The sequence below is a fragment of the Mycena indigotica genome, assembly GCF_014461135.1.
Source record: "Mycena indigotica strain 171206Taipei chromosome Unknown Mind.scaff0004, whole genome shotgun sequence".
NCBI lineage: Eukaryota > Fungi > Basidiomycota > Agaricomycetes > Agaricales > Mycenaceae > Mycena > Mycena indigotica.
Genome location: NW_023503003.1, coordinates 4,031,576 through 4,055,881, shown reverse-complemented (window position 1 = coordinate 4,055,881; position 24,306 = coordinate 4,031,576). Strand labels below are relative to the sequence as shown.

Genomic DNA, 24,306 nt, shown 5'->3' with positions numbered 1-24,306 from the left:
TAATCATGCCTTCCTTGGTGGTTTACTCATTGTCAATATCCATACGCATACTTGAAGGATACAAAGTTATTTTATGTTAGCCTCACTGCTCCAGTCAAGATCTCTGAGTTTGAAGTGTTGCCGAAAAAGGCAATCTTGATCTTCAGCTTCTTGGACAGAACATTGATATGGCGTCGTCACGGGAACGCGGCTTCCGCGTTCTCGCTCTCTTTCACGACTCTCTTTTTCTTTGACGATCCATGTTCAAACGGCCGTTGCCTGTGCGCGGAGACGAGAGCTTCCAGAGTGGTGGATCGGGCCACTCACTGCAAACCGTACGTCTTTCACTGATTCCTCCCTTTTGTCTTGAATTCCATTTCATTTTTTTCTCTGTCCATATGTTGCCACAGTTACCTCTCCAAGGACGATATATATTCCAGCATGCGCCCCCGATCTCGCGCTCCTTTTTCCCTCTTATCTCTCTTTGTGTTCCTCCCTCTTGATCTCTTTCCTCACGCTCTTTCTTCACGACACCCACACCCACATCTTATAGGCCGAACCCACGACCTCGACGGGGATGGCAGAAACTCACTTCCCGGGAAACAGCACGAAAACGCTGCCCAGCACTGTTGGTGTGGGGCGGCATGACGGACATCAAGACGGGCACTTAAACTGCATTGCCGCGTGTGTTTACTGCCTTTTCCATTCTCACTGAGCTAGATTGCATCTAGACGCCACGGATGGACACGCACCTTCTCGATCTCGCCTGAAGAACTGGCTGTAATTGACTATGATACCCTTGAACGAATCCTGGAGGTGAATACCCTGCGACTAAGGCCTATGGGCCTACGCATATTCGTAGAGCAGCCCGCCGAGTCGGGATCATGGTCTAAAGTGAGGCCATGGAAAGTTAGTGCTCTTTCCATCTTTTGTGGAGTTTATTGACTGGCAGTACTTAGCATGATTCCTCCCTCCAAACAATCCTTGTCCAAAAATTCCTCGAAGACCGCCGTGCGACAGGCACGATAACGCGCTTTGACGTGCGTGACGGGTCTGACCGACGAGACGAATCAGACACACACAGTCTGCGCTCCGTCGGGAGCCGTATAGTCCACGGCATACAGCATCCTCGAGGCGGGTCAGAGGCATCAGCGCGATCATCGGCGACCACCACGGGCCGGGCGGCCCGGCCCACAAGCTGGTTCGGTACACTGCTGCGAAGGAACACAAGCAAGGGGAAGAAGAAGCAGACTGCGCCAATACCCGCTGATGGCGAGGATGATGAGGACGGGGAACATCCACCTGAGCCCCCCGCGAAGCAGGTGCGTGAGGAGTTGCAACCTGAAGACGAGCCAGTCGCGACCACCCAAGGCGGGGGTTGGATGAGCAGGATCACTGGGCGGGGCTGATCTGGCTGATCTGCCATACCCTCGTTTTTTTTTCTTATCCTTATATTGTGTTTAATATCCAATATTAATTGCTGTTCTTTTGTATAGTCCACGTCCACCTCGATCTTTGGCTACCTCAACCCACTCGCGCTGTTCTCTTCTTCAGCACCAACTTCAAAGCAACCTGAAGCCGAAACACTTATGTCACCAGAAGAGACACGGGCAGCAGAGGTCGAAAACTTGCGCAAACGCGGGTGGATGCCGCCAGGCCTCGCCAAGCGGCAGCGATCGCTACGCGAGCGACTTAAAGCCCGCGAGGGCCAGAACCCGTTCCTCGGCGGGTCACGTGTGTATGTTCGCAGCAGCAAGAAACGGGAGGAGGTGGAGAACCCGTTTGAGGCTGACGCGACAGAGATTACGCCACAAGAGGTGGACGAATTCTTTGAGATTGACCGGACATCGTCAATCATCGAGATGAACAACCAACCGCCAGTCAATGTTAAGCCAAAGAACTCGTGGGGTCGGCTCAAGGGTGAAAAGAAGAGCAAGAAGAATAAGGGAAAGCAGAAGGGAGAGCTTGGGGGCGGCGCGGCCATCGTGCGCAACGCGGTGGAGGCTTTCCCCAACTCGCCGCACCATTCACAGAATAATATTGATAAGGTTGACCACGATGCGGAGGAGGACGAGTATTAAGTTTTATGCAGGTTACGATAGGTCTTTAATAGTGACACTCTTTTAATTGTTCTTCTACTTTCATAAGGATCGCTGACGACGACAACTATGTGTAGTGTTGTAGACTCTCGAGCAGGAGTGTGACGCCGGCGAGTCACGTGCTGTGACTCACAGCACTTGTTCTTGTTTCTTTCCTTGATTCTCGAGCGGCAAAGCCCCAACGCTACACTCAGTGATCAAAAGCAATCAGTATCAAGTCCGATATCTATGGTGTCGCGTATGACGATATCCTACTAGCAACAATAATTTCCTAGTATACGGCCAATATGCGCGTTCAACTTCCTCCTGAACTCTACGCGGACATTGTGGATGCGTTATGCGACTCCCAATCCCTCATGGCATGCAGCCGCTCCGCATCCGTCTTCCGATACCCGTGTCAAAAACGGCTGTACTCCCAACTTGATATCGGGCCAGGGAGACATTTCGCTCAGGCTGGCTTTAAATCATTCTCTGCCTTCCACGCGCATCTTGTCAGCTTTCCGCACCTGGCCCGTCTATGCACCGCCCTGACTATCCAACTCCCCGCCAATCAGACGGTCTGGGCGCTAGAACAGTCTTTCGCTGAGCGTGTGCTCCTACGCCTCGTCAACCTCCATGGCCTAACGCTCAGGTATAAATTCGGCCGCCCGGCAGAAACACCTGGGACATTTGTTGTTGGAGTAGTTCGCTGGTGGGTGGATGGTTTCCAAACACACCCACAGCTCAAGAAATTAACACTTTCCTCCTTTGACATCACGGAAAGTCTCTTTACACATTGTCTCGGTATGGCTCGACAGCTCGAGTTCAGGAGTGTTCGCCTCGAGCCTGAGGTCCCCGAAGAAGAGAGGATCGTCGCGCCAACGTCAACTCCACCGCCACCAACCAAGCAGCTGACTAAGCTGCTCTTTGCGAACAGCCGTACTCTTGTTAGTCAATTGGTCCAACCTTCCTTTGCGCACTACCTGCAGCACGTGACAGAGCTCAGTTACAGCTATGTTGTTCACCAGGACTCCCCTGCGCTTAGGTTGTGCTCTCTGCTTGCGCCAACGCTTGAGCGGCTTGATTGTAGTTTTATCTGTACGTCCTCCATTTTCAGCAGGGAAAAGTTGGCTAAATTTCGAGGAGCCCACCAAGATATAGACGCAATTCTCCCGGCATCTCTACCTTGTTTGCGCGAACTCCGACTCGAGGTCGAGTCCCTTAACCTGTCGCCGGTGTTGATCCGGCTGATCGCCGCTCGCGGCGCACCCGCGCTGGTAACTCTTCGACTATACCTCAACTTGGATCCGGTCGGATCCAGACAAAAAAGCCTTGAATCCGTGTTCGACGACCAAAGCGAGCATTTCGCTGCGCTTGACGATGCGCTGGCTGCACACCCCACGCTTCGGCTGGTTGATTGGTTTGTGTCGTTGGTCTACGACATGGATGATTATGACAGCGACGAGGTCGAGCGCTCGGGGATGCCAAGCGGCGAGTATATGGCCGCGGTTTGGGAGAAAGCGACCGTTGATACGTTGGCTGCGTTCCGGGCGGGCTTGATTAAGCGCTTTCCCAAAGCGCATGCGAGGCGGTTATTACTTATTGACGGTAAGGGACAAGTCGTCTAAAAATCATGGATGCACAAAAGAAAAGTGACAACTCTTGATGAATAGCCGACATTTATTGTACATATACATTCAATAGCCTAAGAACAATCCCTGCCACAGCAGCCCTCATCAGGTGGTACTGATAAGATAAGATAAGTCACATCAAAATGCAGATGCAGTCCCGAGCACTTTCATCGCCAGCGCACGCAAAATCTGCATTTTATGAGCGAAAGATAAAAGAATTGGGCAAAGCACGCGCCTCTGCCTTCTGGCTCCCGCCAAGCTGGCCAAACACTGCAGCGACACTCTTGCCCTTTGCGTCACGAATCGCACCGAGGCGGTTGCCAGCGACAGCGCCGACCATGAGGCCAGGGAAGTTGGCGATTATGAAGCCCAGACCGGCACCGCAGATCGCGCCAAACCAGGCCCACCTGAAGCCAGTGTGAGTCGGTATTGTAAAAAAACCACGAGCAACTGACCATGGTGCGTGTCGTTCAACCTCCGGGCGTAGTAGCTCCTCAAATACATCGGCAAATACGTGGTCTGCCTCTGGCCGCGCTGGCTCTGCTGCCGGCGTCGCATTGCTACTTCCACCTCCAGAAAAAGCATTTGCAAACGCAGAGAAGAATGCGTTGTTTGACGAGCCAGGGTCAGCGGAGCGCTCTGACCCGGCACGACTGCCATATAGAGAGTCATATTCACGTCTTCTGGTTGGGTCGGAGAGGACATAATACGCGTCAGCGACCGCCTGAAATCGCTCGGTGGCCTTTTTCTTGTCGGCGGTGGAGGCGTTGACTAGACGGTCTGGGTGCGTGCTTGGACTCATTTTAGGATAGTCAGGAGAGTGCTAGATATGACGCACCGGAGGGACTCTTTCTTATATGCAGTCCGAATTTCGTCGTGTGTTGCGGTCTGTTCCTACGGTGAACCCGAATTCAAACGCAAATGGCAGAGCATCGAAACCTTTGAGACACCAAGCAGCTTGTAGTAGTCGGGAAATCGAGACATGGTCGTAAGTCGTGAGGTGGTTGGAGGGAGCAAGTTGTTTATAGTTCAGCAGGTGATGACGTCACGTTCGACGTGTTCTCCCACTTCGACTTACTTCTCTCGGTCTGTTTCTTGACTTCAAGTTGAAGATTTACTTCAACGGTCAAAATATATTCTGCGTTGCGATTCATTCGATTTGCGACGGAGAGACATTTCTCTAGTAGTTCAGCCCAAAATCAACTCTCGAATTTCACAAACTTTTGTCAACAACGAGCGAAAACCTCTCAACATGCACACCCAGCTCCCACCAGAGCTCTACGAACCCATCGTGAACGCCATTTCAACAGTGGATCGCAAAACGCTGCTCGAATGCTGCCTCGCTGCCTCCGTCTTCCGCCGGCCGTGCCAAAAGCGGCTGTTCATGCACCTCCACATTTCGCCAACTCCCCCAGGCCACTCTTACGCCGCCGTCGCTGCAAAACTGGACCAATTCCCCAAGTTAGTGGACTACTGCACCAATGTTCACGTTGTATTTCCGAGCTGTGATTCGCCCGAATGGGAGGCTGAACGACCAATCGCAGAGGGTGTGCTTCGTCGGCTTGCAAACATCCGCATGGCCAACCTCCTCATGCGCTTCCCCAGCTCAGCGACGCCAAACCCCGGAAATTTTATCATACAAGTTACCCAGTGGCTGCTGGGTGTTTTTGAGGCGCATCACCAGCTCGAGCGCCTCGAGTCCTCCTCTCTGCTTCTGACCCCCACGTTGTTTGCACAATGGCTTGTGGGAGCACCAAAAGCTGCCTTGCGCTACGCCGACATCTTCACTGATCAGCTCGCGTCTCCCGATGTACTCCCGCCTGTGCCTCCCAGGCCACTCACTCGACTGTTGATATCCGGGAGCGCCGGCCCGTGTGTGCTCTTGGGCCGGCCCGAGCTCCAGCCGTACCTCCGATCCGTTCGCGAGCTGGTGCAAAGTCTTGTAGAGATTCAATCACAACTCTCCGCTTGCTTCACAATGGCCCCCATCGTTGAGCGGTTTGAGTGTCATTTTGCATGTGCGTGCGCAATCCTGCTTATTTATGATTACTAGTCTAAGTTTCTTTCAGCCGGGGCTTTGGACTGGAAGGCTTTGCGTCTCCCAACCCATTTCCCGCGTCTCCGCCACCTAACCTTGGGTATCCACTCGCACGACCTCCCACCCTTACTGCCGGCTCTGGTCCAGGATGGAGTCCCAGTGTTGATCGGTCTTCGACTAGAACTTTATGTCCGGACGCTGCTTCCCGAACAGCTCGACAAATCGCTCAACTCTCAGAGTCAACTGTGGTTAGAGCTCGATAACGCGCTAGCCACACACGGGACACTCACGACTGCAGAGTGGTTCTTGTCGTCCAAGTTCCCCGAAGAATTCCCGGCAGTTCGGACGGAGAACAAAACGGCGCGATATGCGCCAGTGGCAGCCTTCTCGGGGAAGTTGGCAGAGCGGCTGCCCAAAGCTTGGGAGAGAGGCTTGGTGGTGGTGGACGGGGTCACCATTGGGGTGGCTTTTTGAGGGTTACTTGTTGCGATGCTCATGTACGAAGAAGAAGAAGAAGAAAGAATATATTCCCTGAAGAGAGTACGGTCTTGTACCTACATACCGGCGCCCCTCCAGTATGCTACTTACGGATAGTAACAGTGCCATGGCCAAGGGCTTGTCACGGGATATTTTGTGTTGCCGAGCACGTGCGTGTGTGCGACCTGCTTTCGACATGGTTGCCCAACTCCCACCAGAGCTTCACGAATGCATCGTGAATACGATGCACCCCACCACCGACCGTGACACGTTGCTCGCATGCTGCCTCGCGGCCTCTGTGTTCCGCCTCCCCTGCCAAAGACAGCTGTTTTCTTACCTTAATATCTCGGCAACTTTCCCGGGCCACTCGTATGCTGCCGTTGCTGCGAAAATAGAGGAATTTCCCGCGTTGGCACAGTACTGCACCAAACTATGGGTGGCATTACCTAGTAGCGGTGACTTGGATTCATTTCAATGGGGCAATGAGCGGGCGATTGCAGAGACGGTCCTGTGCCGGCTGACCAATGTCCGTGAAGGGGGCCTCTGGCTGGCAGCAGACCGATTCCTCGACTCATTTGTCTTAAACGCAACGCAATGGCTGCTGAACGTATTCCGAAAGCACTATCATCAACTCACGCACTTCAAGGCGTACAGTTTACTGATGACGCCGACTTTGCTTGAACAGTTGCTCGGCGCGGCACCGTATATCGACATAAAATACACAGAGTTGCGCAGCGATCAACCACTGTCTCAAACCCAAATTGCTCCGCCTGTGCCGCTCACTCGCCTCTCGATATCTGGAAGCGAAGACCTCTGCAGTGTCTTTGACCGGCCCGCGATCGGTCCGTACTTACAATTCGTTGACGAGTTGGTCCAAATGTTTGTCGAAACACAAGCCCAGCTCACACCGTGCTTTGCTGCAGCCATGACGCTTGAGCGGCTCGAGTGTCATTTTACATGTAAGTAACTTACTTATATGAGAACTTTATTATTACTCCCACTGAACATTGTCAGTCCGTGCTTCCAACTGGAAGACCCTCCGTCTACCAGCTGCTCTCCCCCGTCTTCAGTGCCTCACCCTGGGCATTTACTCACATGACCTCCCGCCGCTCCTCCCGCCGCTAATCCGGACGGGTGTTCCGGCGCTCGCCGAGCTTCGACTCAAAGTCTCCATTATACACCGGGGTGACACCTCTAAGATTGCGGAGTCGCTCGCTGGGCAGGCTCCGCTCTTCACGGACTTTGACGCAGCCCTTGTCGTGCACCGCGCCATCACGTGCGTCGTGTGGTCCTTTAGCTTGGACGGCGCAACTATGCCTGAGACGGCGCAGTATGTCGCGAGCTTCACAGCCGCATTGGCGCAGCGTCTGCCGAACAGCTGGGCAAGGGGGCTGTTGGCGGTGGACGACGATGACCAGAGCACTATCACCAATAAATAATATCCAACGCGAAGAGTTGTTCAAGACACGATCTGAGCTAATTACACTGGATCTCGACCTGGATTCATACGCATCCAATAGGCTGTCTGACTTGCAAACCCAGCTCCTTGACGAATTCGATCAAGCGCTATCCCGCTCTCAGACATGCCGAGTGGTTTGTGTCCTTGACATGGGTACAGTACTTGCTTAGAGTCTGGTAAAGTACGGGTATCAACTACGATGGATCTCCAAGCTGTTCTTATAAATCTCCAACTCCTCGATGGTGTTCATCAGCGCATTGCACTCCCAGTTGCCGAACAAGAAGCCCTCGTATAGCATCGTTGTGCCCAGCCACGCGATGAAGACTGTGAACAGCAGGAATATGGGGTTAATCCACGCATGGGGGAGCCAAGGCGAGCCCACAACCAGAATAACAAGAATGAGGACACAGAGCGCAAATATTGACATCTCTTTCCGGGCTCGTTGTTTGGTGAAGCGATAGCGTGCAGCCAAGGCTTGTAGTGCGGTCGCCACCGACTCTCCGGATAGCTCAGACGAAGAGGCTGGCGCCCCACCAGACCACACGTTGTGCGATTCACCGAGGTCAACAGGCGCCTGCGTGCCTGTCCGTATTTCTAACGTAGACTCCAGCCCAAAGTGGTCTGAATACGAAAATTCGCGGCCCGGTACTTTTTCCGTGAGGACAACATTGCATTCTGTGCACTTGAGGAGCGGTATTGGCTCGTCGGGTCGGGTTTGCGGTCGGATTGGTTGGCGGTAGAGGATATAGTCAAGTCGTTTGCCAAGGAATTTTCGCGCATAGGGGCCGATGGGTTTTCCAGCAGAGTAGGTGTTCAATGGCGAGTCTGCGGTGACGCCGAAGTGTGTGATGGCTTCAAGGGCAGAGGGGGAGGATATTGTGGGTGAAGTTGGATGGGAGACGGCCCAGGAGTCGTTTAGAGCAGCATATTCGTTGATCACAGCCATTGGCAATGAATCAGGGATGCTATTGAAGTCTCCCGCCTTTGAATGAAAGGTTAGTTTGGAGTGTGAGATGAAGAGGAAAAGGCGGACGGCAATAACATAGCGGCCCAGTTCCGCTGCCTGCCGCGCGAGTTTAGAAAACTCCCAAGCGTTGACTAGTCGGTGTGCCCTGTTATGTTCGGGCCCGTCTTCCCCGCCTTTCGCGTAGAGCTAATTAGAGTCAGACCAGAAGAGAAGAGAGGAAAGTCGATGCGAACATGCGTGTTGAACACCTGCAATTGGCCGAGGATTGGGTGAGAGACAATGATGCTCACGGCGGCTTTGCCGACGAACCAATCTCCCCCACCGACGTCGATTGGTGTTCCATTCAGCGAATAGGGGTGCACCGACGATCCCAGTATTGGGAAACGGGAGAATAAAGCTAATCCTGAGCCTAATGCGCCGCTTATGTTCCCCTCAGCTCGTGTCTAGGAGAATAACCACGAACACGCACCTGTAGAAGAATTTGGCATATGGTAGTCGCTTCAGAAGGCTTTCGCGGACATGCTGATAGTCAGCAAAGACCCAGATCTCTTGGAGGGCGATGATATCGTGGTCGAGGCGTGAAAGCTCAGCAGCGATGGCTTTGACGCGCTCTGTCCTGTTTTTGGCGACGTACTTCAAGCCCCTGGAAAAAGAATAAGGTAATATGGGCACTATGGGAATAGTACGCACCAGCAGTTGAGGGTGAGGACGCGGAGTTGATCAGAGGACATTTGACAGGAGTCATGTGTTTGCAGACAGTCTGAGACTCAGACTGCGGCAGTCGAAGATTCACTTCTCGCGCGGAAGTTCAAGAGTCGCTATAAGAGAACACAGCATAACATGATCGAACTCTAACCTGCTCTAACCACAACCACAACCTCACTATCTTACCTGCTCTCACCACAACCTGCTCTCATCACAAACCACTCTCTAACCTCACTCTCACCACAACCACCATGAGTGCCAACCCGCCAGCACCAGCTACCGTCCCACTCACCACAGCCGAGTCCGTCAAGATCCTCCTTTCCATCGTCCAACAATAACCCGCCTCCAGCATCGAAATTGCCACCCGAGCGGCAGACGCATTCACCCGAATATACTATGCTGCCTATGACTCGACCTCCCGCCTGTCCGAACTCCCAAAACTCTACCGGCCGTCATCAGCGCTAGTGTGGAACGGCACGCCGTTCCAAGGTCCAGAAGGGGTCGTGTCAATGGTGCAAAGTATGCCGCCCACCAAACACGAAATCCAGTCGTTTGACTGTCATCCTATACCTGGTGCGATTCATCTTATAGCCTGCTCACCGATAGGGAAACTCAATCTTATACCCAGGCACCTCACCACCGTCGCTGCTAGTCATCGTCTCCGGAAGTGTCACCCACGGCCTCGGCGCCGCCGGGAATCCCTCCGGCACCTCGAGTAAAAACAAGGAAGGCCACCCACGCGTATTTTCCCAAACGTTCATGCTCGTACCCGACTCCGAGGCCCCACCACCTTCCAAAGCAGGGGAACTCGCCAAATACTTTGTCAGCGCAGACGCGTTGCGATTTGTTGGATAGAACAAATATGGTCGCAAACCACAAGCTTTGTATTAATAAACTATTTTCTTAATTCTTGGTGTAACACCTCTTTCTACGATTTCTCCCGCTCTGTCAACAAACAATAGTCGTCTTGCGTGAGCCTTGGGTAATTGTCTTGCTAAGTTAGCTCGAAACGCAGCTAACGTCTCGACTGTCGCCCTGTTCGAAACTGTAGCCATATAAGTACTGCCCTCTTTCCATTCCCGAGCTTTCGACCTCGTAATCTTGAGGACCTCGTAATCTTGAGTCAAACAGTCTCAGACTCCACACGTGACCAAACTCCTGCTTCCGGAATCCGCATTCGATCAACATGGTCATTCCACGGCTTCCCCCAGAGCTCTACGAGCTTATTGTGGATGAGATTACAGCTGAAAATGTCCAAACACTACGATCGTGCTGCCTTGCTGCCTTGGTATTCCGTCACCCATGCCAAAAGCGACTTTTTTCGACAATCAGGGCTGAACCAAACTCAAATATCAACTCATTCTCCGCAATAGCAAGGAAACTCGACTTGAACCCCCGTATATCCAGCTACTGCAATACTCTCGACGTTGTTCTTCCCGTGACACGGGCCAGATGGGAGCAGGAGAAAATGGCTGCCGACGGCGTTCTTCAACGACTTACGAATGTGCGCGCTGGGCTTATCTCACAAATTTACGAGTTGGCTGTGACCGCGAACGCAAGGATGTTGATTGCTCCGATGGTAGAAATGGTGGTGGCCAGTCTTCAAGCACACGGCAAGCTCAAAAAATTAAGGCTGAATCGCCTCGTTCTCACCCCACATGCACTTGCACGATCTCTTGTGGCAGCCCCACACGTTTCGCTCCATAAAATTGCTCTTCATTATCCAACTGAAGTGGACCCTCCAGCATCCGAACCACCAGCATTCCCACCACCATCAGCGAACCCACTCACAAAGCTTGAGATCTATGGGCCTGGTCCGTACGGAAATTCAGACATGCACTCCTTGCTCTGTGCACTCTTAGGCCGCCCCGATTTCAAGCCACACTTGCAATCTGTCCAACAATTGAAAAGTGAGGTCGACTGCCAGCAGAACCTCACTCCTTGCTTTGCAGCTGCTTCCACACTGAGGCGACTTGACTGCCAGTTCTTTCGTAAGTATTTGTTTGCATTTTGAAATCGCACACTCATGAAGTGCTAAACGTGAATTAGACCTCGTCGAGGAACGCGTAGTCTTTCCTGATTGTCTGCCGCGTTTGTGCGAGCTCAACATTGATGTCAGCTCACACTATGTGCCTTCATTCCTTCCACGACTGCTATCCCGGGGCAGCCTCCCCGCGTTGATTGATCTTCGAATTCGATTGGGGCTAGTGCCAGAGAACCTGCGAGTCATGAACGATGAGCTCCGAATCAGTCCCCCCAGCCAAGTGTCAGAGCTCGATGACGCGTTGGATGTCCATCCAACCGTCAAAATGGTCGAGGTATCCTTGACGCTGGATTGTGGGAGTGACGAAGAGGATGATGACACGGAAGACAATCGACTTGAGGCGTTGCACCGATTAGCTGAGCTGTTGTCGAAGGCCCGCTCAAGGGGGCTGATTGTTGTTCAAGAGGAGCGTTTTTGATCCTTCCTCACATCACATTGGACTCAGACACGTGACCACACCACACCACACACAGTGAAACTTCCGCATTCGCAGCTCTTTCTTTGGCACGCTCATGGACTGCACAGCGAGTAGATCCCACCTACTCACTCGACCTCGCCTTATTTGGATTTCTCGTCTGGTCATCATCGCATCAGTTGCCTGCATCGGACTATTCGCCATCTGGCAGTTTCAAGTCCCAGAAAAGCTTCAGTTGCACGCGTTATGGACGACACAACCGCTAAAATCAGACTCGACTCGTCCGTTCAACTCCTCGCTGTACCTCAATGGGGCACCGACGAGTATATCCCGAGGTTATCTTATCACAATGTTTGGCCATTAGATCTAAGCGTCGATTTCAGAGAATTTACGCCCTGAAATGAAGTATATCACGTCTTGGGGTTCTGGGGGTTGGACGAACGATGTGATAAGCATGGTACATAGGCCTTCTTTTTCGGGTACCAACTCCCTCCAGTTGTTTTCTAGATCAACCTGCTCTACCTGGCCCTCATCACTGAGCGGATTCCGATCATTCCCGTGTTCCTACCAGGCCATCAGCTGCTCAACTCGTACGGCTACGCGGGAGAGAACCCGCTGGTCTTTTCCGATGTCTTCGACCTCGCATATCTGCGGGACGCCATGAAAATTCCGATTCTTGAATGGCATCAAGTCAAGGTGCGCAACTTTGCGACAACTTCTCCCATTTAACGGCCTCGCAGGGACAAGATGACTTCAGCCAGAAAGAGTCCATCGGATGCTGGAGCGTGTGGCCGGTAATCCAGAAGCAGGACCCCGCCCCGAGAAAAAGCTTCATCCCGTGGTTTTTGAAGCTCGATGTTTCCTACACCAAAGCGCCAGACTGGATCAAGCTCAAGCCGGGCAATGAAAACGACCGCGTGAGCACCTTCTGGGCGCTGGCTGCACTCGCGTTTCCCGCTACCCGTCAAGCCAGTCTCGTCCCGCCATGGCCGTCAAAGAAGAATGTGACATTGCCGCCAGACCAGCACTTGCTCTGCTTCGATTGTTTGTACTACCTCAGTGTCAGAGAGGTATGTTCCTCTGCAATTGACGAGTTTGTGGCTGACCGAGTAGTCCGATGAACTGGAGCTGGATTACAGGTGAGGCCTAAACAGGGAGTTGCACCATATTGATCCAAAAAAACAGCCCTGCATGGAGGTTTGTTGGCCAGCACATGCGATGGACCCCATATATTGAAAGAATGGCGACAAAATATTTGAGAAAGGCATTCAAGATAGCAGAACACGACGAAATACCCCCAGTAAGCGACCGTTCTAGCATCTGAAGCCGCTCAACAATGGTTTTTGCAGTTCATAGCAGTACATGTGCGCCATAACGACTTTATTGACTGGTGCGATGAAGGATTCAAATCTCCGGACGACTGTTTCGCCCCATTGAGCACCATACAAAAGCGGGTCAAACAAGTCCAAGACGAGTTGCTGACCGCCAAAGGTATTGACACGATGCACGTTGTGGTCACCAGTGACGAGAAGAACAACACTTGGTGGGAAGGCATTCGGGAACTAGGATGGGTGCGGCTGGACCACGAAGAGACGAAAGAGAGATACGGTTTTTGGCACCCAATATTGATTGATGCGGTCGTGCAGTCGATGGGTGCTGGATTTGTGGGTACGGCAAGGAGCACGGTGTCTATTCTGGCAAGTCGACGAGTGGAGACATGGAGAAACGGGCCAACAAGGATGGTTCGCTGGGGAAGACCCGGCGCAGACGATGACTGATGTAACATTATTTAACCCACCTCCTCTGCCCACCGAAGAACATCATCATGAGAGATTTCGGGGACAACAGGCGTGGATGGCTGGAATAATTATAAGAGGGAAACGGGCTGAATTAGTGTGCGCTTACTTTTGGGTCGGACATGACTACATCTAATGCTGCTGCAGTGGTCGAGATTTGCTGAGCAGCTGCACGCAATTCCTTGAGCTTTTCGTCAAGAACATCGCATTTTCTGCCAAAAGGGTAACAATACTGAGTTGATGGTGAAACAACATACGCGTGAAGTGCCTTGGTCTCTTCTCGTCGCAAGTCCAGTTGCCGTTGCATCATAAGCTCCAAATTACCCCGTGCCTGAACTGGACGCAGGTCGTTTGCGGCAGCCATGAGATTTTGGGCAAGGATGGTGATCCATTCGACTTTCTCTTGCCATTCTGGGATTTGCGTTGTGGGTTGTGTAGGTGGTGGGGCGAGGACAGCTTTGGTAAGCGACGAGTAGGTGACGAGGAGCGACCGCAGGATTGAGAGTAGAGCAGGGCGTCGATCTAGCCCAGAGTCATGAACTAGTAAGCAAGAAGTTGTTACACTTGCCCACTGTGGGGTCCGTGGGATACAGCTGGCGGCCACCTTGTTCACCCAGTGAAGGGATCGTCTCTTTCACCTAGATAGAATATGAGGATGTTGTGGGGACTTGGCAAACTTTTCGTACAAACCAACGGTCACCAAACACATCGTAATATGCCTCCGGTTCCTCGAGAATCCAATCCACCCGTGGCTTCTCGAGTTGCGTCAGCGGCCAGTCAGGAACGTCTGCCTGATCGTGGAGAATTTGCCGTTGTGTTTCGTCTGGGTGGTCACTGAGACGTTCATTGTAGAGTGCAAGAAGTGCGAGGTTGTGGGAGGTATATTTGGTGTAATGTGATGGCGGGGACGGAAATGGATTGCGGAGCTCTTCTGTTTCTTCCATTAACGCGTCTAATGGGCTGAGTGGACGACATTGGAGACGGAGAAAGGCAACCACACCGTTGTTGGCGTTCAAGGGGCGTTATGCACCGTGACTGTCGGCGTTTAAGCTTTCTGTTTGCCACTTCCAGCTTGCAAGTCGATGAAAGCAGTCATGAAGTTCTTGTGGGAGATCCTTAGATTCCCGCGATAGGAGTGCGATGTCGGTTTTGCAGTTGCTTCCTTCGCTTGTTGGGAACTGAATTCGCGGCGACTTTTCTTGCGACCACCATGGCTACTACGTTCACACCCCCTCCAGATGCTCTGCCTCTCCCCGAAATTCCTGACAACCTTACTATCCCGCAATTCATATTTGATACTGCACAACCTACCCGTCCAGCTCGGCCAGACAGTGTACCTTGGCTCATAGAAGATCACTCTGGAAAGCGCATTGGCCTGGATGAAGTCAGTGAGAGGTAGTCCTGCCGCTTTTCCCCACTGAAGCGAAGTGCAAAGCTTCGCCTCCGCACAACCGGCCTCGCAAATGCTCTAAGTTTGAAATGGGGCATCCGTACGGTTCCCTACCCTGCTCCTCAAATGCGTCCCTGAATAATGCCGAGTAGGCGAAGACAGCGTTGTCTGTTTATTTAGCCCAAATCACGTTGATTACCCAGTCTGCGTCTGGGCCGCTCACACCCTCGGCGCGATTGTTACTCCAGCCAACCCATCGTATACTGCACCAGAGCTTCTTTATCAGCTCGCAACCGTGAAGGCTTCGATATTATTGGTTGCCTCTGAATCCTTGTCAACGGCTCTGTCTGCTGCAAGGCAGGCAGGCTTGTCGGAAGACCGCATCATCGTTATTGAGCCATCTTGCGGTTCCCGCTTTCACGGACGACACGAAACCTTATCTAACCTCATTGATTTTGGCAATGAAAAACCCCTGAACTTTATCGAACGCAGACTCAATCCTGGCGAGGCGAAGACAAAAATCGCATTCTACAGCTTTTCCAGCGGTACAACAGGTGAGCTTACAGCTGATTTTGGCTTTAATTTGATCTTTCTCATATTATTTGAAGGTACCCCGAAGGTGCATATTCTCCTTGACCTCTCCCCATTATACTGAAAGCCCGCACAGGCAGTGGTGATTCCGCACTACTCGGTTATCACGAATATCATCCAAAAGGCTGCTCATTATCGTATCACCGACCCGGCATTCAGGGAAGAGAGGCATATGAATCCTGGCGACGTCGCATTGGCAGGTCTGTTTTTGTCTGGTGACGATCAAGCAAACTTACAAGTACCTCCGAAGTCTTGCCATTTTTCCGTATGTCTGCCGTAGTGTCGTTGGGAATTCTGTCTCAAATCCTCCAGACATCTACGGGCTTGTAGTTGTGGTATGGTGTTTGTGGCTTCTTTCTTATTGGCTTATTATCCGCAGCTTCATTATATGATATTTTCCGGCTGCTCGCTGGTCGTGATTCCCAAGTTCAATTTCACGGAATTCCTCGAAAGCGTTGTCAAACATAAAATCACTCGCCTATTGTAAGCCATATTCTGCCACATATGTACTTTTGACTAATCCTAAGGCTAGCGTGGTCCCACCACAAATTGTTCTGATGTGCAAGGTAATATTGGTTTTGCCATCCCATGAACGGAATTGATGTAGTGTTTTTCAGCATCCGGCGACGAAGAACTACGACCTTACGCATGTCAAGTTGATTGTGTCTGGGGCGGCACCGATGTCGGGAAAGTTAATGCAATCACTAAGCAAGGTTTGTCCCAACGCAGTCATTGGTCAAGGCTATGGTCAGCTATTATTTGCGCTTTATTTTGCCTGCCGCTCACAAGTAGCGTAGGAATGACCGAGACATGTACGACTGTGTGCCAGATAAGTGCATCTCAGCGAATGGGAGCTGTAGGTAGTGCTGGACAGCTCGTTCCCGGAATAACCGCGCGTGTTGTTCGCGAGGACGGAACACTGTGCAAAGAGGGGGAACGAGGGGAGCTCATGATCACCGGCCCATCCATCCCGTTGGGGTACTTGAACAATCCCAAAGCCACTCAAGAGACATTCGTGGATGGTTGGGTTTGTATTCTTCCAACACAAGCCTTGCTTTTCTTCTCACAAACTCCAAGGTTCGAACAGGCGACGAGGTCGTCATCAAGGACTATGAAATCTACATCGTCGATCGGATAAAAGAGTTGATCAAGGTACTTTTTCCGACTGCTTTTGTTTCGATTAACCTTCTAGTACAGGTGAAGGGAAATCAAGTTAGCCCAGCCGACCTTGAAGGACATCTCCTTCTCCATCCAGCCGTCGCCGACTGCTGTGTCGTCAGTCTACTCGACGAATATAACGGCGAAGCACCTATGGCGTATGTCGTGCTTCGCGAAGACGCGAAAAGGCGCCTCGCAGGCAATCAGCAGGCTGAAGAGACATTGCAGAATGTTTTGAAAAAGGTGGGTCTGGTCGCTGTTTATATAGCTCAGCAAATGACTGAGACGCTTTAGCATGTTGCTGACCACAAAATTGCGTACAAACATTTGACGGGAGGAGTTGTGTTTGTTGACGCGATTCCGAAGAATCCGTCTGGCAAGATCCTGCGGCGCGTGCTCCGAGACGAGGCTAGGAGAAAGTATACTGTAAAATCCCGTCTTTAGCGAATTATGTACACCTTGACGGGTCACGTGGCCGCACACTTTTTCTCTCAGTCGCAATGGGGCGACGTATTGCCAACCAGGTTCACCACCAGGTCTCGCGCTTAATGCGCGGAGGCATTCTCCAGAACGAGCCGATATGGTACCAGCCCGTGCTGAACTTTCCGCCTCTTCCCCTCCCGCCCAGGGCTCCCCCACAACGCTCTTCATACGACCAAAAGCCAGCAACAACCACACAGGGTGCCAAGCCACGGAGACCCAGAAACCGACCGGTGCCGATTTACTACCTGGAAGACGACATTCGGCGGCAGTTCTTCACGGACCACCCGTTTGAGGCTTATAGGCCGGTGACGCTGGTCGAGAAGGGGGACGTTGAACTGAGGGAGGAGAACGGGGCGAGCTGGAAACGGTTGAGGCAGCGGGGAAGGAACCCGTCTGTTGAAGAGTGCGCGTGTTTGTTTTTTTCTTGCGGGTTTTTACTGAGCAAAATTTAGCGCCATACAACTTACGTTGAACCTGCACCAAGTGCATAATTACTCCCTCTCAGACGCCTATGCGCAGTCTGTTGCCCAGTTCCGTGCTCTGCGTTCTGAACACCATATAGCAACGACAATTGCGGCCATGGAGGCAGAACAGCTGGGCGGGGTGTTTGGCCGGGGGGAAATAGAGCATGGCTTCGAGAAGGAAAAGCGGGCGATCGCGACATGGGAGAGGCTGGACGACGTGAAGGAGGGCACACTTGCCTCGAGGAAACGGTGGAAAATGGTGGCTGACCCGCATATGGGGGAAACACAATGGTCTCGCGGGGGGGGCCTATGTCAGACTGTGGCAGGCGGGCAACAGGGTGGACTATTCGCCTGTTGCCACGAGTCCAGTGCGCACTGGTAGTGTCGGGCGCCTCGGCCAAGATGATTTGGAGGATGATTGGATGGAGACAGTGGAGAAGGATGTGATGACCATGAATGACGTTGAGGTCGATGCCCAACCTGTCAACGAAGAGGACATGGACCTACTCACATCTCAAGAATTGGATGCGTTGGTAGAGAAGCTAGTAAGTGTCGAAAGACCAGATGCAAATGAACAGTAGAGAAAAATGCATTCTATTACTATGCTTTTACGCGTGAACTAGCGGCCTGTGCTGCATTCATACCCATCCATGTCTTCTCCACTACGGCCAAAAGCTTTTGCATGTCTGAACTCCAGTCGTTCATCACATCTTCCGCCGTTCGAGGGCTTCTGAAGTTGACGACACCTGCTGGTCTGTCGATTCGTGCCCAAATCGTTCCAGCAACTACCAGTCGCCCGATCGTCTGCTCGGTTTGCTTCTGATCCAAATCCAGCAGGGAGGTCAATCGCGGAAGCGTTATTCGCGAGTAATACTGCGCTACCACCCGCACGTTCTACAGAAGTCAGTCTGGGCAGTAAGAAAGTGGAAATAGGCCTACATGCTCAATAACACGGGTGTGAAGATCCTCCCATCGCTTCTCTGAGCTGAAGACTGGTGTTTTGCGGAGGAATTCGCCATACATTGCGACGATGCCCGGCCAACGCATTAGTTCTCGCGTCACGAAGCATTTGGCGAGATTGCTTAGACAATAGTAAATAAGGATGACCTCAAAGAAGAAGCCGAAAGACTGACTGGTGGAGTTCAAGCTTGAGCAGTGCTGGGTCCGTGTACAGTCGATGAAGCATATCTGATTGTTCATTGCTATGCGGAGCTAGAACAATGTAGTAGACAATATGTTCCAGAGCCTAACGAAACCGTCAGTCAAGAATAAAGTGCCTCCAAATTCATACCGCTTTGCCTTGATCGCCTTCATCTTCCTTGATCGACGGTGTTTCCCAAACTTTGTGGTAGTATTGAGCGACGTCAAGATAGCTCGAGCCATGGAGAGCATGTTGAATCATTAGATCGTAGTATTTGAGCTTGAGATCCTGAACACATGTCAAGTATTGTGAACTTGGGATGCAAAAGGTACTTACCTCGTTAGCTGTTTGCTTCAAAAAGTCCTCATTAATCTTCCTGCCACCGACGCGAACCTTGATCCACTCGGTCTCTCCGCCAACGACAACTTCTTTGCCCGTCTTCGAGTCAATCTCGCTGTCTTTCAGTCGTGCGACGATTACAAGCAGCCGCATTTGTTCGAGGATGAACTCCGTTTTCTCCCGGCGATCCATGGAGGAGTAGGTTTCGACTTGGAGATCGGACAAGAGCTCAGATGCGGTTTGCATGTTTTCTTTGTACGCTGGGGTCTTGGGGGTCTTTTCCGCGATACCTTCATGGTGTTTGGCAAGAAGTAATGTGACACGGGCGCGAGGCGTTTCTAAGAAAATCTACGTCGGGTCACTATAGCGATGACGCGTATTAGGATGTCGATAACGCACCTTTCCCTCAGTAACCGACCTTAGAGTGTTCACCAACTCAAGCCATTTGTCGATCCCTGCAGACTTTTTCACGTCATCCAACCAGCCCATTACAAGTTCCACCATGGCCTGAATGGCGGCTTTAAGCTGCCCATGCTTCTTGCTTAGGATGGACACGTTCGAGTTGAGGAGGTCGTAGTTGCGCGCGTCATAACAGTGTTGGGTAACGGCTTTTACCAGGCGGGTCGTTGAAGACAGATCTGCAGCCTACAGACACATTAGTTGAGTTGAGATATCAAGCAAAAATGTTACATTTCGCGTTTGCTTCTCAAGGACCAGGAGTTTGTCAAGTGCAGGTTCAAGTTTGCCGGCCTGTGGAAATGTTAACGATTGCGATGGACATCAAGGACGTGTATACCTTCGCCAGAGAAGCAGCTTCTGGCAGAAGTGCGTCGACCTCAGTTGTAAAATCTTTCTCTTGCTTGCGGTTGTCCGACATGTAGTAGAGAGGAACGCGCGTCGGCTTAATTGTCACAGCGTGACTAGTGTCACGCGTTTTTGCCCTGGGCACCCATCGCTCAACCTCAGGTTTGTCTGTAGTTTCAGGCTTTGGCTCAGTCTCACGGTCGTTCTCAAGGTTATCATGGATCGATTCATCCTATAAGATTCACAAGCGAAAAATACATACAATGAGCGTGGCGCAGTATAGCAAAATTTAGGAACGGACATTGAGAGTGTCCAACGCGAGCTCTGGGCCTGATTCGTCTTCCTTCGACTTGCGCTTGACTAGGTCGGCTGCCGAGGAGAGGACCCGAAGAGGTAGCAGGAAGGGATAGAAGAGTATGGCTCGCAGCATCACAACCAGCGAGAGAATCGAAGTCAGGGACACTGCCGGGCCATGCGACTCGGTTGGAGAGGAAACACCTTCTTCACGCAACTTGACTGCATCCAGCACGGTCGCATCTACCTCGATGTGTTTCACTTCCGGGGTTGCGTCGACAGCAATGGACACGTGATCAGGACTCGCCTGGACTGCGTGGCTGCTCATTGACGCTACCGCCTGCACCGAAATTTCCGAGGTCAATGGCCTAGCCAAGACTCCCATTTCTGACGTGAAAACACGCGCATCAATCGACTTCTCCGCCGTTGGAGGTCTCGGGGCGGGGACTTCGATGTATTCGGTGATGACCTCCTTCACAACTTGTGGTGGGGGCAAGGGTTTTGGGGGAGGATAACGCAGCGCTGCTGCTCTTCGTTCCATCAACCGCAAATTTTGGAGGTGGGGGAGGATCTCCACCACTTTAGCCCAACCTCTCGAGTTACTTTCGACAAAGCCTGGGCGGTTCCGCTCAGTGAACCATCTCACCGTGAGATCGGTGCCAAACTGGCTCAAGAGAATGGCAGCTTGAAGCGGATCCGAAATCCACGAATGTCCGACATTAAGCCAAAGCAAGGAATGTGACGACACAGAGAGGTCGGCATTGCCGCCTCTTGCGTTAACGACAACGGCCAGTGATACTAGCTCACGGCAGTTTTGAATGAGTGGTGCGAGGTCTTCCAGTGTGAGCTGGGGTGGTGTGGATTGCAAGAAACGTGCTGAAGGGCAAAGTCTGGCCTCCTCCAAATTAGGCGCTACATCTGCAAGGTGTGCGATGTCAGCCTTGACGAACAATGTCGATTCGGGGAGGTCGATAGAAAGGAAACGAAGGGATGGAAGGAATGACAAGTGTTGGAGAGAAAGTCGGCTAGGTGGCGGTGCTGCTCTCGATGTCGAACGGACAAGTTCGCCAAACCTGGACGATGGTGTTGCGCTCAGCCGCAACGAAGTCAGGGTATCACCAAAACGGTTTCCCAGAAGTTCACAAAATCTTCGCCACTCTGCAGCATTAGGAGGGTCTTCGATGACAAGTCCGAGTTGCGTTAAAGGGCTCGATATCTGCGCCAGAAACAGGACAATGTTCCCCACTTGTCCGGTCAGGTGGAGTTGCGTCAGCGCAGGGAAAACACTGCTGGTCCTCTTCTTCCTATCCAGCCTGACCAATGATCGACTGACTTCGGTCAGGTCGACTTCGTCCTCGGCAGAGAACACGCCGCTATCGGAATGGGACTCGATCGAATCAGGTGTCGCCTGACCAGTCCTGACGTCCCTGAAAAAGCTGTTGACTGCCGCGGCAGATTTTCCCAACAGATCGAGCTGGAAGCTTTTCAGGCGAGGCAAGTGAGCGACCCATCTGCCGACATTGGTGGCCAATGCTCCGGGCGCAAGGAGAGCCAATCGTTCCAAGCCGTCTTGAGCTTGCATCATGTCGGTGAATGCATCCGGAAGGGATGCGGCGGTTGTTAACGAGAACTCGGACAGTTTGGTTCTACCTCCAACATCCGCAAGAAAAGCAGGCAGTGTCGGAAACCTATTCCCACCTACGCCCAGATGAACCACGAGTCCTTGGAGCTCAGGCGACAAAAAGAGGGCCGCGCGGTCAAGGTTCTCGGGAGTGGTGATTCTCCAAGTGAGTTGCTGAAGGTTAGGGAGAATATATGTGCGTGGCCGGAGCTCTTCGAAGATCGGGAAAATGGTGGCGGAAACATTGTTCGAAATTTCGTCGTATGTGATTCTGCGCACTCGGGCTCCATATTGAATGACCTTGGTCCAGTCGCCCTCGGTGGGAGGCGTTGCCTATGGTCCGTCAAACTTCTTCTCCGATTACTTCGAACTGTAACTCACAAATCCTTGACCAGGCTTCTTCCCCCTCTTGAACAAAGCGGTTGGGAATAACCCGAGGAGCGGAATAAACGAGTCTAATGTGATTTCAGTGGGTATTGGATAGGTTCATAGAGATTGTACTCACCGAGTTCTCGCCACAGAGCGTTCAACGCCGGGTCAAGCCAAGCATGGCAAGTTTGAGCCAGCTTTAAAACTCCACGTCGGCCATTGCCATTGGGTAACTCGAGGATCGCGTCAAGGATTTTGTCGGCCACGTCTGGTGTCTGAAGGACAGCAATCGCGGGGGGAATAGGCATGATGGGAATGAAGTTGGAAATTTGGCGATAGACGGAATAAGACTGGTAGTCGGAACGAGGCTGCTGACTGGCGGAAGAGCTGGTGCTAATGGTTCGAATTCGTTGGCGGATGCTACTTGAACGACGTTTAAGTGCTGGAAGAATGTCTGAGAGACCAGGCATACGAATGTGTGAAGTTGTTGCCTACGCCCTTTAAACTCGCGAGCGTGCAGTCCACGCCTTCAGCGCACACGAACTCGCCGCGTTATTACAAGCCAACATGTGTTGTTTGAGATATAGATAGCTGAAGTTGGCTCATTAAACACGCTTTTGGACCGCAAGACACGCCTACTGAATGCCCCCAAGCTGCGGGTAAACTGTCAATTGCGCGTTGGTTACAGCTCCCCGACTTCCCATGGAACACCTTCCCCTTCCCAGTCATCCTCCTCATCTCCAGCGTCAGTATTACGCGGGGCCATGTCGTCCAACTGTTCTCCCTCAAATTCACCAACGCCCCATACTTCTCCACCCTTACTTGGATCGTAATTACTTCTGTGGGCCCCATAAATAAGCTGCTCCACGACAAGTTTATCGTCGCGTGTTCGGGAAGTGGAAGTATTTGGGGTTAATGAAAGAATCTCTCGAAGATTATCAGGCAGGGAGATGGTTGTACTTTCGGCCTCTGTAGACTGCAAGTCTGATTCAGGAGGCCTCCTCCGACGCAGAAACGCGTCATCTTCGTTGTCGAAGTCATCCGCCCGTCTTGACACAGCACGCCTGAACACGCGAACTTTGTGCGCTTCCGCTTCACTTTCATCATCACTGGAGACAATTTTTTTCTCAGTCTTCTTCGGACGGCCCGTATTCGATGCTTTGCCGCGCGGTTTGGAGCCTTGGGACTGACTGGAGTTTTTCGTGGTGGGTGGTGGAGAAGGCGGGAGGAGAATGACGGGTGGTGGTGGCATGTCTCCAACCATTTCCTGGTTTGGCGACGCAATCTTGGGGGAGCTGAAGAACGGGTCCCTTTCTGATGGCTCAGCGGTGTCGATATCCATCGCGTCTTGAGAAAGCAGAGAGATGTTCTGCACAGGGCTCGACAGTAATGTCTTTCCTCGTAAAGACGGAAATATCAACTTCTGTGGTTTCTCGTCAAACAGAAGCTTGAAGGACCCTGCGGATGGCTTTTCGGGAGAGTCGAAGACCAGGGAAGAATTGGCCTCTGCTGAATCGTCTTCATCGCCATCGCTATCCTGTGCCACGCGTCGGCGTTTGCCTTTGTTTGGGGAAGGCGAGACTGGCTCCCCACGGAGCCGCTTGCGGGCACGGGCAATGGGGGTTGGAACGGATGGGTCGTCAAATGGGTCGGGATTAAGGGCCGGAAGCTTAAATTCAATCGCCTTCTGTTTGCCCTTGTTGTTCTTCTGAGGTGAGAACGGGTTGAATCCTGGTAGTGGCTGCGTTTTGGACGGAGCTGGACGTGCAGGAGAAAGCAAAGGACGCGATTTGGCCTTATTCGACGCGTCTTTAGTGAGTTTCTTATATTGCTTGTATTTGTCGGCTTTCAAGATGTTAATTGAGTGAAAGAAAGATTCAACAGAGGAACGCACCGTAGCCGAGCTGCTTAATTTCATCGACAGTGGGGTCGCGTCCATGTTTAGCGCGGAACGAGCGCTCCCATTCCTTGATCTCCTTCTTCAACGAGGCGAGATCCATAAGTAAAAACGCGTTTGTCACACATGTCACAATTCATCAACCTCACCAAAAATCTCGACGGCT

At 52.1% G+C, this 24,306-nt stretch overlaps 14 protein-coding genes across 14 annotated transcripts; 9 read left to right on the top strand and 5 right to left on the bottom strand.

Annotated features, from left to right (window-relative positions):
• Positions 1-239: 239 nt before the first annotated feature.
• MIND_00512800 (uncharacterized protein) lies at positions 240-2,060 on the top strand (the record flags this gene model as incomplete). The annotated part of the gene is made up of 5 exons (XM_037361919.1): positions 240-314; positions 533-663; positions 711-888; positions 939-1,301; positions 1,476-2,060. The coding sequence occupies 5 exons, from the start codon at positions 240-242 to the stop codon at positions 2,058-2,060; spliced, it is 1,332 nt and encodes a 443-aa protein (XP_037222211.1).
• A 305-nt stretch (positions 2,061-2,365) lies between these two features.
• MIND_00512700 (uncharacterized protein) lies at positions 2,366-3,685 on the top strand (the record flags this gene model as incomplete). Its single annotated transcript, XM_037361918.1, has 2 exons — positions 2,366-3,155; positions 3,204-3,685. The coding sequence occupies 2 exons, from the start codon at positions 2,366-2,368 to the stop codon at positions 3,683-3,685; spliced, it is 1,272 nt and encodes a 423-aa protein (XP_037222210.1).
• A 136-nt stretch (positions 3,686-3,821) lies between these two features.
• On the bottom strand, positions 3,822-4,672 carry MIND_00512600 (DnaJ-domain-containing protein; the record flags this gene model as incomplete). The annotated part of the gene is made up of 5 exons (XM_037361917.1): positions 3,822-3,877; positions 3,920-4,095; positions 4,144-4,479; positions 4,527-4,576; positions 4,628-4,672. The coding sequence occupies 5 exons, from the start codon at positions 4,670-4,672 to the stop codon at positions 3,822-3,824; spliced, it is 663 nt and encodes a 220-aa protein (XP_037222209.1).
• Positions 4,673-4,940: 268 nt separating this feature from the next.
• Positions 4,941-6,200, top strand: MIND_00512500 (uncharacterized protein; the record flags this gene model as incomplete). The annotated part of the gene is made up of 2 exons (XM_037361916.1): positions 4,941-5,706; positions 5,758-6,200. 2 exons carry the CDS (start codon positions 4,941-4,943, stop codon positions 6,198-6,200), a joined length of 1,209 nt encoding a protein of 402 aa, XP_037222208.1.
• Positions 6,201-6,393: 193 nt separating this feature from the next.
• MIND_00512400 (uncharacterized protein) lies at positions 6,394-7,642 on the top strand (the record flags this gene model as incomplete). Its single annotated transcript, XM_037361915.1, has 2 exons — positions 6,394-7,162; positions 7,218-7,642. Exons 1-2 carry the CDS (start codon positions 6,400-6,402, stop codon positions 7,640-7,642), a joined length of 1,188 nt encoding a protein of 395 aa, XP_037222207.1. The 5' UTR covers positions 6,394-6,399.
• Positions 7,643-7,852: 210 nt separating this feature from the next.
• MIND_00512300 (Endo/exonuclease/phosphatase domain-containing protein) lies at positions 7,853-9,360 on the bottom strand (the record flags this gene model as incomplete). The annotated part of the gene is made up of 4 exons (XM_037361914.1): positions 7,853-8,815; positions 8,863-9,049; positions 9,099-9,272; positions 9,320-9,360. The coding sequence occupies 4 exons, from the start codon at positions 9,358-9,360 to the stop codon at positions 7,853-7,855; spliced, it is 1,365 nt and encodes a 454-aa protein (XP_037222206.1).
• Positions 9,361-9,585: 225 nt separating this feature from the next.
• On the top strand, positions 9,586-10,189 carry MIND_00512200 (NTF2 domain-containing protein; the record flags this gene model as incomplete). The annotated part of the gene is made up of 3 exons (XM_037361913.1): positions 9,586-9,635; positions 9,684-9,907; positions 9,963-10,189. The coding sequence occupies 3 exons, from the start codon at positions 9,586-9,588 to the stop codon at positions 10,187-10,189; spliced, it is 501 nt and encodes a 166-aa protein (XP_037222205.1).
• Positions 10,190-11,890: 1,701 nt separating this feature from the next.
• MIND_00512100 (uncharacterized protein) lies at positions 11,891-13,571 on the top strand (the record flags this gene model as incomplete). Its single annotated transcript, XM_037361912.1, has 7 exons — positions 11,891-12,128; positions 12,177-12,250; positions 12,301-12,489; positions 12,534-12,863; positions 12,907-12,932; positions 12,979-13,093; positions 13,143-13,571. The coding sequence occupies 7 exons, from the start codon at positions 11,891-11,893 to the stop codon at positions 13,569-13,571; spliced, it is 1,401 nt and encodes a 466-aa protein (XP_037222204.1).
• Positions 13,572-13,582: 11 nt separating this feature from the next.
• On the bottom strand, positions 13,583-14,533 carry MIND_00512000 (Mediator of RNA polymerase II transcription subunit 7; the record flags this gene model as incomplete). Its single annotated transcript, XM_037361911.1, has 5 exons — positions 13,583-13,651; positions 13,699-13,801; positions 13,847-14,111; positions 14,158-14,227; positions 14,276-14,533. 5 exons carry the CDS (start codon positions 14,531-14,533, stop codon positions 13,583-13,585), a joined length of 765 nt encoding a protein of 254 aa, XP_037222203.1.
• A 266-nt stretch (positions 14,534-14,799) lies between these two features.
• Positions 14,800-17,172, top strand: MIND_00511900 (Phenylacetyl-CoA ligase; the record flags this gene model as incomplete). The annotated part of the gene is made up of 14 exons (XM_037361910.1): positions 14,800-14,973; positions 15,025-15,079; positions 15,132-15,533; positions 15,588-15,598; positions 15,647-15,770; positions 15,821-15,835; positions 15,883-15,905; positions 15,950-16,053; positions 16,103-16,136; positions 16,188-16,317; positions 16,368-16,597; positions 16,648-16,722; positions 16,768-16,971; positions 17,023-17,172. The coding sequence occupies 14 exons, from the start codon at positions 14,800-14,802 to the stop codon at positions 17,170-17,172; spliced, it is 1,731 nt and encodes a 576-aa protein (XP_037222202.1).
• A 50-nt stretch (positions 17,173-17,222) lies between these two features.
• Positions 17,223-18,057, top strand: MIND_00511800 (37S ribosomal protein S25, mitochondrial; the record flags this gene model as incomplete). Its single annotated transcript, XM_037361909.1, has 2 exons — positions 17,223-17,614; positions 17,664-18,057. Exons 1-2 carry the CDS (start codon positions 17,229-17,231, stop codon positions 18,055-18,057), a joined length of 780 nt encoding a protein of 259 aa, XP_037222201.1. The 5' UTR covers positions 17,223-17,228.
• A 218-nt stretch (positions 18,058-18,275) lies between these two features.
• MIND_00511600 (uncharacterized protein) lies at positions 18,276-22,713 on the bottom strand (the record flags this gene model as incomplete). The annotated part of the gene is made up of 11 exons (XM_037361907.1): positions 18,276-18,569; positions 18,615-18,756; positions 18,809-18,921; positions 18,967-19,104; positions 19,153-19,503; positions 19,555-19,800; positions 19,846-19,905; positions 19,952-20,191; positions 20,261-22,207; positions 22,256-22,329; positions 22,380-22,713. The coding sequence occupies 11 exons, from the start codon at positions 22,711-22,713 to the stop codon at positions 18,276-18,278; spliced, it is 3,939 nt and encodes a 1,312-aa protein (XP_037222199.1).
• On the top strand, positions 21,186-22,446 carry MIND_00511700 (uncharacterized protein; the record flags this gene model as incomplete). The annotated part of the gene is made up of 7 exons (XM_037361908.1): positions 21,186-21,545; positions 21,596-21,654; positions 21,709-21,838; positions 21,893-22,135; positions 22,185-22,212; positions 22,270-22,343; positions 22,396-22,446. The coding sequence occupies 7 exons, from the start codon at positions 21,186-21,188 to the stop codon at positions 22,444-22,446; spliced, it is 945 nt and encodes a 314-aa protein (XP_037222200.1).
• A 212-nt stretch (positions 22,714-22,925) lies between the features above and the next one.
• Positions 22,926-24,243, bottom strand: MIND_00511500 (uncharacterized protein; the record flags this gene model as incomplete). The annotated part of the gene is made up of 2 exons (XM_037361906.1): positions 22,926-24,088; positions 24,138-24,243. The coding sequence occupies 2 exons, from the start codon at positions 24,241-24,243 to the stop codon at positions 22,926-22,928; spliced, it is 1,269 nt and encodes a 422-aa protein (XP_037222198.1).
• Between the last annotated feature and the right edge of the window lie 63 nt (positions 24,244-24,306).